Raw genomic sequence first — 12,545 nt, forward strand, 5'->3', positions numbered from 1 at the left:
TAAATGTTTGTCTATTGTTTAGCCTTTTGGTTTTTTCCTCGAAGCATTAGGAGTTGAACGAGAGTTGAAGCTTTTTTCTTGAAAGCCTTTCAAGCAATTTGTGGTGTTGAAGATGAGACTTTCTGACCCAATAACTTACATTTTTAGAACTATTCTTTGGGACAGACAGACACACAACCTTTTCCATTCTGAATCATTACACTTCCCATGGGCCGGAGTTTCTTCCTTACTCCTCTAGTGGTGGTCATTTTCAGCGTTTTTGTTATTTTCCTAAAGGGATTGTTCACTCCAATTTTTTCCCCATCAGTAATATAGCAGGAAAAACAAATCCTATGTAAATCAGTGGATACCGATTTACTACATTCTTCAAAATATCTTCTTTTGTGTTTAAGAGAAAAAAATTACAATATAAGTTAAACTAGTATGGAGCACGTCACGGGTGAGTAAATAATGACAACATTTATATTTTTGGGTGAAATATGCCTTGCTTTTAAAGCCATTTCATATTATATGAAGCCCAAGAAGCTTGCCATATATCATTTTACCCGAGTGTTTCTTCATATTTATAGCCTTGTAAAACAGCAGGTCAAGGTTGAACAATTTTCTGTTCCAAGTCAACCAGATTTAAAATACCAATGGGAAATACTTAAACATATATTGCTTACGTATATGAACTCATAGGGGTGCCATAATATTTTGTATTGAATTAGGTTTAATTGCTATATTTAATATTTTGTAATAATGTAATTTACTAATTTTGTTCAAAGGTTTAACATTTAAGAAATATTTTCATCAACTTTTCATATTTACCAAGGGAGCCAATATTAGCAGAGGACCCGGCATAAAGGCTTTAAAATGTGGTGAAATCTTACCTTGTTCAAAGGTATTGTCTGGCTCTCTGAAGCGGACTTTGCGTTTGCTTGAGTCTTTTTCTGAATCGCCGACTTCCTTTATGCAGATTTTCTTCTTTAAAATAGACACTAAGCCATTTGAAGGAAACATCTACAGAAAAATCAGAAAGACCGTATGAAAGAGGCTGTACTAAATCGATCATTTGTAGTAAACATATCTAGAAAATAATGTAATACCACTCATTTACCACAAGAGGTCGGTAAGTACAACACCATAATGAAATAATAGGAATATTCCACTCCCGATTCAATTCATTATGCTATGCTAAGCTAAAAGTGACCCTGCCAGAAAAAGAAATTTGCTGAATGGATTAATACATATTTTGAGGCAACTGTTTATCTCTAGGGGACTTGTAAAATGAGCCAAAAAGTGGACTGTTCCTTTAAGTGTGAACTGAACATAACATTACCAGACACTTGACTGCATGTTTCCAGTAAAAGAAAAGCATATTATGGTTTAAATATATACAGGCCCTACATTTTATTAGGCGTCTTTATTAGTTTGTAGTCATGTTGTATTGTAAAACACGTTTACTGCTGTTGAACTGGCATACAGGTTAAATGGATGAGTAAGATTTGAAGTTTGTTTCAACAGTGTAAAACAAAATACAAGAAAGACTTACAGATGTATCACATGCAGGCATTTTTAAATATAAGTACAATTGAAGTGATTTCCTTGTTTCCACGTTCCATATAATAAATATTTGAACTAATATATATAGCAAAAACAATAAACTATGCAAAATTACACGCAATTAACACTTAACCTAACCCACATCCTCATACAGCTTTAAAATAACTCAGTATACAAATGTGTTGTTTCACACTGTAACAAGGATACAAAATAGTGCACTGCATCAAATTAATCAAATATATTTGTATGATGATGTTGCAAGTTAGCTCATTTAGTAGAAATATGCAAACATTTGTAAAATGAGTACAGTAGAGTACAGTTAAAAATAATTTTTAGTAGATTATTGTATGTTCTTATAGGATTAATAAAAGAAGCATGCTCTCTGTTATGACTCTAGAACACTCTGTAACATACAGTGGATCTCAAACTTGATTCCCGGAGGGCCGCAGCTCCAACTCTAATCAAACACAGCTGACCCAACTAATCAAGACTGTTCAAATCTACTTGAGACTATTAAGCAGGTTTGAGTTGGAGGTGGTTGGAGCTAAACTATCCAGAGCTGTGGCCATCTAGGAATTGAGTTTGAGACCACTGCTTTATAACATTCCATTTTTTTTAAATCAATGCATCAAAAATCTATAAGAAAATTTGAATACCTACATTGATATACATATCCTCTATTCTCTTTTCTAAACATTTATATCAAAAAGTTACTTGGATTTTTTTACACTTTACACTATTTTACCCCTTTTTAAATATTAAAAATAAGTCTTTTGTGTCTCTAGAATGTGTCTGTAAAGTTTCAGCTCAAAACACCCACCATATTTATTATACCTTTCAGAATATTTGATTTTTCTGCTCTAAACGCAATTTGCTGTTTTTGTGGCCTGTGCCTTTAATGTTAGTTCTTCCCGCCCACCGTTCCCACATGCCTGTCAGTGTACCTCAATCTCCGTCTTGGCTGTGTCAGATAAACAGCACAGTGACAGACATGAAGAAAGCAGATCTCACGTAACATTTGTGAGAAATACTACAATAAGAACTTTCCCAATGATTATTTGATGTATTTGTTGAGGAGTTAATTCAAGTCTTTGGATAATTCACACACAATATTGTTTCATTGTTTTTGCAGGCAAAATGTGACAGGATACACGTTAATATCCACGGCTGTATGGATATCTGTTATGTTAATGAACAAAATAAACCTGATTTAATGTCCACAAACCGGGATTGAAGCATCTTCTTTTATAATTGTTCAGACACGCGGCTGTGGTGATAAAGTAAGGCTGAAGTAAATCGCTGTAATTCATTACAAACATGCACTGTTTTAAAAAAAACGTTGTGAACTTGTTAAACTCATTCTTGATCACTTTTGTTGATTGATGATCAGAGAGCTGAACAGATCTTTTAATCCCAGTTGCTTTGCGCACATCCTGTCTTGTTGATACAACGGAAACAGATTAATACGCGGCTGTCAATCAATTCGGTGGGCGGGAAAACCGCACTCCTACATTGTGTTCCAGTGAACCTCAAAATGGCAGGGATTTGGATCCTATTTTAACGTCATGAAATTAAAAAAGAGACTTATTGTCTTTAGATCACTCTAATATGACTGTGGACACACTATACCTACACAGTTCTGTACAAAAAGCTTACAAAAGTTGATTTTCATCATAGGTGCCATTTAAAATACTTAAGATGAGTATAAAACTATTTCTCTTTTAATTGCCCAATTCATTTTGCCCAATTCAAGTCTTTCATAATACACTTAAGTATTATGTATTTTAATAATATAATGCTATCTATATTTTGAAGTCCACAATTACTTTAATTGAAAACATACTTAAAACAATAGTTCACCCAAAAATAAAAATGCAGTTATCATTTCAGGCCCATAGCCAGCCAGGTAAAAGAGGTGGTTCTTTTTTCCCAAAAAGTCAACCTTTTTGCGCCCTCCTATAGGCTGCTATTTAATTATGAGATTTAAATACTGCATTTTAGTGACATTTTAAGCTTCTACTTTAGCGAAATAGATTGTCGGACGGTCATCATAACAAAAAAAGTACATTTGAAAATTCATGTATAACAACAATAGCCAAAATAGTATTCAAATTAATTTTAATATCGTCTCCTTTGGTGCGTCACACTTTTTCATGGGTCATTTTTTGTTCCAAGATTTAGATAAAAATTACTTATACAATATTTTCTCTATTTAAAAGCAATAGTCTAGTGAAAGATTACTTCACTTCATTAGATTGTATGTTTACTTGCACAGCTGGATTTCATGAAAAATAATTGTTGCATTGGCCAAAACTGATTAGCTGAAGTCACACCAAAGTGACAGCCAACAGAGGATTCCACTTGGTCCTAAAGCCTTTTTCGATGGATTATTTTCACTATTTATGATGGCAGAGCAGTCAAAATAGGACTTACAGTCAAAGTGAAGGTGGTCCAAAACGTTATACAACCCACTTATTTTCATTGTACTGTCAAACTAAGGTTCAGTGCAACAACATGAGAGCTAATAAAAATGGCAGGATTTCTCATTTAAGAGAACGTTCCCTATAAAGTTTATCCTTAAATGCTAGTTTTTATAATATCCCAGCCTATTTCTAATTTGGTAAAAACAAATCAGAGGCCCAAACAAAAGTGCTGAGAGTCTTCAAAACACTGTAAAATAACTGTCTGCAACTAAAGTCTGAGGGGCATCTTATTTGACTCAAAATATCTCTTTTAGTGAGTAGCATGCAATAGAAAGTGTTTCTATTTTTGGAGCTGTGATGTGCCAGCAGTTTCTTTTTTGTTGTTGTTTTAGTGGTGGAACACCCTTGCTGAGTTTTTGGCTAATGGAGGTGCATACTTTTGTCTAATTGTTGCTGTACACCAAGTAAACAAACAAATCTTGCAATCGTAATTCTGTGTTTGTTGACTGAAGGACTCTCTGAAAGTGTGCGTGTGTGTGTGTGTGTGTGTGTGTGTGTGTGTGTGTGTGTGTGTGTGTGTGTGTGTGTGTGCGTGTGTGTGTGTGTGTGTGTGTTTGGCAGTGCTGGAGAAGGTTCATGCAGTCGGGTTGTTATTTAAGACAACCACACCCAACAGCTTTGGGAAACCATACACTCCCCAAACGATGCTTTTTTTAAATTCCTGCATCTGGCTGCCATAACACAGCGATGACATCACACTATCTGCTTTCCATAAAGCAAAGAAACCCTGCGGCTAAGAGATGTGGTCTGAGAGTTGGAAGAAAGCCTTGACTGACCTTTCACAAAGTCATAAAAAAATCCATTTGGGGACATGAATTAATACATCACTGCACTACGGAACACAATCCATTCAGAGAGCGACTGCTTTGCGGCAGGGATGGGTAAAAATGCATTATAGATATATAACAGATATTAGTCAATCATCTTTCATATATATTCTGTATCCCAAGACTTTTGAAGTGTGTTTTTTCTAAGAGCAAATCGGGGGAAGCAGGGCAAAATGATGTATAGAGGAAAAAGGAAGACAAAATGATATATAATAATGTCAATCGACAGATGTTTCTATATACTTTTTCTGTATGCAGAGCAGAAATGATTATATCAGGATTTCTGCAGATTTCACCAAGTCAAATTTAAGCCTTTTTAAGACCTTTTTCTTAATATTATGAATTAAATTTCAGACTTAGACCACAAGCGCTGAGGTTAGAAAAGATTTTTACTGGGTCCATCAAAAACAAATCAAATTTATTAATTTCTTAGCCACATATTTTAAATAATGTGTCAAAACAAGCAAACTTTAGTTGTGAGCATACTCATTTATTTCAACATAACTTCTTTTAAAATTAACGAGTTTTAAAAACCATAATAAAACTAAATGTGTGCACAATAGTCTGTATAGGTTAGTGTCCTCACCAGAAAATACATGGAGAACCTTTTAAAAATGATATTGTAATATAATCAGGAAGATAAACAAACCATATTGGTAAATTGAGTTAACAAATAACACCTTTGGTTGAGTGGTAATGTGCTGATTGTGTAGCTGTACATGGACATAGGAAATTAAGACCTGTTTAAAATTATTTAAAACCAACAACACAATATTTCAGTAAATTTGAGACTTTTTAAAACCCTTCATTATACAGTGCATCTGGAAAGTATTCATAGCGCTTCACTTTTTCCATAATTGTTTATGTTGCAGTCTTATTCTGAACACAAATTTTGTCACAGTTTCGGAGCACACTAGCAAATAGACATCTTAAAAACTAACAATACTGATACTAACATCTAAATAACTTTAATTTCATGGGACCTTTAATGTTAGTTAAAGTGCAGAAAGTCAAAATTTACAATATTTATCTTGCTAGCACACATTGTAGTGTTTTGCTGGTTTATTTAGTGTATTCTTACTTAAAGTAACTTCTGAACAGACATTTTAGAAGTTACTATAAGTCAAACGATAAAGACTATGCATCTAATTTTACTTTACTTTTAGGTTATATATGTAGATAGAAACACAAATGTCATGAGAAAAGTGTCTTGTTGTTAACACTTACTACGTCTATAGGTGCTCTAGATCTGCAGATTATACATTCACAATGGTATGAACCGTTATAGGCATGCTGAAATGTATATTTATCTGATTTTTTATTAATATTTAAGAGACAGAGAAACCTATTTCTTACTATTAAAGTGCTGAGCCCTCCCCTATACAGTACATCTTGTTTTAACGTCCTTCAAAGGGGATCAAGCAATAATTAGGAAAGTCAACCCCCCCCAAATCCCCCTGTAATTCGCACCCTGGTTCTAATGCACTCATAAACCTAATATATAGTGTTTACTGATGTTTAATTAGAAATATCAATAACCAATTTAATCAATAATTAGATCGTAAGAGCTTGTGAATAGGAATGGAATCAGGACATCTGAATCATTACCCAGCTCTGGTTTGTTTGAGACTGCAGCAGACGGATGGTGTCTCAGCATGCTTGTTTTTTCTCAAGGCAGATGGTAATAAGAGAGAGATTAACATGGCTCCTGTGGTGGCGTACCTCTTCTACCTGAATGAGGTTGTCCAACTCGTCCACAGGAGTCTGGAGCTCCGTATCCTCCTGTAGCTCCTCATTCCAGCACTCGTCCTCCTCGAGACCTTCATCCTCCTCTTCCTCCTCCTCACTGAACTCGCCATCATCTTCTGGCTCGCATTCAGCCTCCAGTGAGATCTGGTTCACTGAAGCTTGCTCTTGTTTTGATTTGCTTTCAGTCTCATGGGTTGGGCTAGTTTGCAGTTTTACGGCCTCCATGTTCTGCAACAACAGACACTTCGATCACACTCACAGAAAGAGAAAATAAAATGCATCAGAGGAGAATAAGGAAGTTGTAATGTTTTACCTTTTGCACAGAGAGGTTTGGTCTGAAAGAAAGATTTGTCAGATTATTAATGGAGAGATGGATTTTCGTTTTGTTTTGTTTTTTACAATTCTGTATGTACACAGAAGGCAAATTTTTTTTAACATAACAGTGTTAATAATACATTTCTAATAGCTCATTTATTTTGTCTTCCCTATTATGACAGTAAATAATATTTAGCTTTTTTTGCAAGACACTAGGATTTAGCTTAAAATTCTAAATTAAGTAATTCAGCTAGTCCAATTAAGTTAATTAGAGTGGCAGTGATTTGTTCTGTATCTAATCCCAAAAATTATAATTTCTTCATTTATGCATTTTTTTTTGGCTTAGTCCCTTTATTAATCAGGGGTCACCACAGCAGAATGAACCGCCAACTTATCCAGCATATGTTTTACCCAGCGGATGCCCTTCCAGTTGCGAAACAACACTGGGAAATACCCATACACAATCATGTATTTTGGTGCATTTAAACAAAATTGATTAAAACAGATATATTTATTAAAATAGAATTTTAGTCACAGAACATCTTCAGAAACAGAAAGATAATACATTTAAACTCATATGAAAAACTGCAAAAACAACAACTAAAAACTAACCCATTTCAACAAAATTGTATATATTTTTTGTTTCTTTTGATTTTACCTCTTTTTTTATTTTTATTTAATATTTTCACAAATATAATATTGTAAATTTAAAAGAGAGATTGTGCGGGGTATACTCACATATGCTGAGCACTGTGTATAATAATATATATATATATATATATATATATATATATATATATATATATATATATATATATATATATATATATATATATATATATATATTATACACAGTGCTCAGCATATGTGAGTATACCCCGCACAATCTCTCTTATATATATATATATATATATATATATATATATATATATATATATATATATATATATATATATATATATATATATATATATATATATATATAAATTTCAAGTAAAAAGAAACCTCATTTAGCTAAAAAAAAATTCACGTAAAAAAAAAAAACAAGTAAAAAAGATCCGATTTATGTCATTGTTCTTCCCAATAGTTTTAACTTGATGACACAAGGTGAGGTATTGAACATTTTAAGTAGGAAAAAAACTTATAATAATAATAATTATAAATATAGCTGCAAGCAGCAATTAACGGGGGTCAAGCAGTTTAGCAGGGTAAGGTCATATAGCAGTTAGGACGCCTGTAAGTAGTTTATTCGACAACGAAATATACGATTAGAGTGTTAAAGTTTATAGATGGAGCTAACAAATATTTGATTAAACACTCCAGAGAAGCAACTTCGATTTTTACATATTGACAAATTTTTAATGAACATTTCGAGTGACCGCTTTTATGTCAAAGTGACCAGTATAAGCAGCCCTATGATATAATGTGTACATCGAGTCATGGCACTTTAGACAAAGACACGACATGTCAAATTTTAAGTTAATCAGATAAATGGTTAATCAGATACAGTGATTTTACAATGTATAGCGCCATCATGTGGCCATTGTCTACGAGTTTTATGCTATGAGCTTAGACTGAAATATTTTAAGCATATGTGTAACAAGTTTGGTGAAGATATTTTAATTCATTCATGAGTTATGGCTATTTTAGCTCTTCTTAATAAAAATGACAAAAGAGCAGTGAATAAGCTATTAATGATCTCCTACTGCCATCTAGTGGCCACAGTGTAATTTATTTATGTGATTACAGCCATTTAGGTGTGCATAAACATATCCCTTCTATAATTGAGCATGTTCTAACTATATAAAATTAAAATTTTGTATTTTATTAAAATAATTAAAAATCTACAGAGTAAAAAGTGTGACAAGCTTTGACTAAATTTGATCTTAAATGCATTAACTGTGTTCATGCCATGTCAGTTTGGGATTCAGAATGCATTACATTACATTACATTCTTTGCTATAGAGCAGTAAAATAAACAATAAGTGGTCTGTTACTGCCATCTAGAAGCCACAGTTGTGATTTTCTTTACATATGTTTTAAAACAAGGTGTTTAATCATAGAACCAGTTTTACCTATTAGAATTTTTATGAAGAGGTTAACTGGGACCAAATTAGATGTTTAATGCATAACAGTGTTTACATCAGGTCAAAATATGATTCAGAATGATCCTAAATGCAATTTCCCTGACTTTAAACTCAAAAAATGTAAAACAACAAAGGTATGCAAATGTTTTGAACAATAAATAAATGGTCTTGTTGTGACATCTAGTGGTTAGAAATGGTAGGTGACAGTTGAAAGTCTGTTATAGTAGCTAAAATGATAGAATATTGAAAATGTGTTTTTGAGACCTTTAAACATCCAAGATGGACAAAAAAAACAAACTTGTAAATCATTTCAGTGATAAGTGTGTAAATGAAGCACATTTACTTCATTTTTAAGCCATTTTAGCATGTTTTTAGAACCATTTCCACTATAATAGCGCCACCTATAGCCCGATCTCCACAAAATTTTTCATGTTTATTCACATTGATATGCCACATCTGCTCACTAATTTCTGTGATGTTTTCGGTTTTCCTTATTGGTTTACAGACATGTAGGTTCATGTAGACACGCCCCTTTTGTTAATGAGCCAGTTACAGCTATCTAAAATGGAAAGTTCAACTTTTTTTTGATAATTATTGATCTACTCAGTCCAAAGGTTCATACAACACTGGTTTCGTTGCGATTGAGTTAAAAACCAGGGACTAGTTCGCAAAAGTAGGTTTTGTTTATATTGATGGTTTTTTAATGAACAGTTTGAGTGACAGCAGTGGTTTTAGTCTCAAACTGTTCAGTATGAGCAGACCTATCATATGATATGTAGATTAAGTGTTTTTTCTGAAATAGTGTGTAAATGAAGCAAATTTACTTTATTTTTAAGCGATTTAGCATTATTTAAAGACTATTTTTGCTATTATAGCGCCACCTATGGTTTGATCTTCACAAAATTTAGCAAGTTTCATCTCGTTGACATGCCACATGTGCTCACCAATTTCTGTGTTGTTTTGGGCTTTCCTTATTGGTTTACAGGCATGTAGGTTCGTGTGGACACGCCCCTTTTGTAAATTAGCCTGTTACAGCTAGCCAAAGTAAAAAGTTCAACATTTTTTTGATAATTATTGATCTACATAGTCCAGAGATTCTAACAACACTGGTTTCGTTGCGATTGAGTGAAAAACCAGGGACTAGTTTGCAAAAGTAGGTTTTGTTTATATTGATGAATATTTAACGAACGGTGTAAGTGACAGCAGTGGTTTGAGTGTCAAACTGTTCGGTATGAGCAGGCCTATCATATGATATGTATTTTGTGTGGTTGCGCAAAAGGTTGTGTGATACACAACCCATTACACACTAAAAATACGTAAAATCGCCCCCTAGTGGCCGATTTTTTTCAAAATTCTTACAGACCTCTAGGACCATGAGTCGAACATGCCCAGCGAGTTTCGTTTCGATCACTCATCGTTAACCTTGTTAAATGGCTGCTCAATTTTAATTGGCCAATGGCGGCCATGTTTTTTGAGATATGCCAATGTCCTTATAGTATGTTATGACAACTTGGTCAAAGACACTGCATGCCAAATTTCAAGCTGATTGGACTAATGGCTGTAAGGTTAGAGTAATTTTTATGTTTTTTTAGCTTTATAGCGCCACCATGTGGCCAAAGTCTGCGGGTTTTGCAGTGTCACCTCAAATTGAACATATGCATGAGTGTATTAAGTTTGGTGATGATATCTCATTTCGTTCAAAAGTTATAGCTCCAATTAGCATTTAGCTTCAATTAGCATCGAACATTGTTGTGTACTGTTTCGAGTGAGAATAAAAATGTCAACTTTTTTTTGATAATTATTGATATTCAGTGTCCAGAGAACATTTGAGAGCTGGTTTGGTTTAGATTGAGTGTAAAACCTAGGACTAGTTCGCAAAAGTAGGTTTCGGACAAATCGCGATGTAGCGGGAAAACGGTGCGTCGTAGAGCAAAAAGTTCAGCTGTGCACTTTTGTTGGGGCTAACCCAAGGAATGAAAAAATGTAAAGTTTTTGAGTCTACGACAAACGGTGAACGTATAGCGGTCAAAAATGTCCAAAATCTTGGTTTTTGGCGCCATAGCGCCACCTATGGTCCGATTTGGTTGATCTTTGGTGAGAACGTAGTGTACCGGAGTACTACCATCTGGCCAAGTTTCAGCTCTCTCGGCCTTACGGTTTGGTCTGGGCAATAGTGACTTCGGCAGAATAATAATAATAATAATAATAATAATAATAAAAATTTTAACAAAAACAATAGGGTTTCAGCGCTTCGCGCTTGACCCCCTAAATATAGCTGCGAGCAGCAATTAACGGGGGTCAAGCAGTTTAGCAGGGTAAGGTTATATAGCAGTTAGGACGCCTGTAAGTAGTTTATTCGACAACGAAATATACGATTAGAGTGTTAAAGTTTATAGATTGAGCTAACAAATGTTTGATTAAACACTCCAGAGAAGCAACTTCGATTTTTACATATTGACAAAATTTTAATGAACATTTCGAGTGACCGCTTTTATGTCAAAGTGACCAGTATAAGCAGCCCTATGATATAATGTGTAGATCGAGTCATGGCACCTTAGACAAAGACACGACATGTCAAATTTTAAGTTAATCAGATAAATGGTTACTCAGATACAGTGATTTTACAATGTATAGCGCCACCATGTGGCCAATGTCTACGAGTTTTATGCTATGACCTTAGACTGACCTCTTGCATATGTGTAACAAGTTTGGTGAAGATATTTTAATTCCTTCATGATTTATGGCTATTTTAGCTCTTCTCAATAAAAATGACAAAGGAGCAGTGAATAAGCTATTAGTGATCTCCTACTGCCATCTAGTGGCCACGGTGTAATTTATTTATGTGATTACAGCCATTTAGGTGTGCATAAACATATCCCTTCTATAATTGAGCATGTTCTAACTATATAAAATGAAAAATTTGTATTTTATTAAAATAATTAAAAATCTACAGAGTAAAAAGTGTGACAAGCTTTAACTAAATTTGATCTTAAATGGATTAACTGTGTTCATGCCATGTCAGTTTGGGATTCAGAATGCATTACATTACATTACATTCTTTGCTATAGAGCAGTAAAATAAACAATAAGTGGTCTGTTACTGCCATCTAGAAGCCACAGTTGTGATTTTCTTTACATATGTTTTAAAACAAGGTGTTTAATTATAGAACCAGTTTTATCTATTAGAATTATTATGAAGAGGTTAACTGGGACCAAATTAGATGTTTAATGCATAACAGTGTTTACATCAGGTCAAAATATGATTCAGAATGATCCTAAATGCAATTTCCCTGACTTTAAAGTCAAAAAATGTAAAACAACAAAGGTATGCAAATGTTATGAACAATAAATAAGTGGTCTTGTTGTGACATCTAGTGGTTAGAAATGGTTGGTGACAGTTAAAAGTCTGTGTTATAGTGGTTAAAATGATAGAATATTGAAAATGTGTTTTTGATACCTTTAAACATCCAAGATGGACAAAAAAATAACTTATAAATCATTTCAGTGATAAGTGTGTAAATGAAGCACATTTACTTCATT

The 12,545-nt window shown here is 33.6% G+C and overlaps 1 protein-coding gene across 3 annotated transcripts in view; it reads right to left on the reverse strand.

The window, feature by feature from the left end:
- cnstb (consortin, connexin sorting protein b) overlaps positions 1 to 12,545 on the reverse strand; it is a 33,664-nt gene that overhangs the window by 8,307 nt on the left and 12,812 nt on the right. For 2 of the 3 annotated variants that reach the window (XM_073932905.1, NM_001025541.2), the window contains 3 exon segments: positions 6,918 to 6,939; positions 6,578 to 6,832; positions 873 to 1,002 (listed from right to left, as the gene is read on the reverse strand). In XM_073932905.1, the coding sequence (XP_073789006.1) occupies positions 873 to 1,002; positions 6,578 to 6,832; positions 6,918 to 6,939 (407 nt within the window). 3 annotated transcript variants of the gene reach the window in all.

Source organism: Danio rerio, chromosome 20 (genome assembly GCF_049306965.1).
Source record: "Danio rerio strain Tuebingen ecotype United States chromosome 20, GRCz12tu, whole genome shotgun sequence".
NCBI classification, from domain to species: domain Eukaryota; kingdom Metazoa; phylum Chordata; class Actinopteri; order Cypriniformes; family Danionidae; genus Danio; species Danio rerio.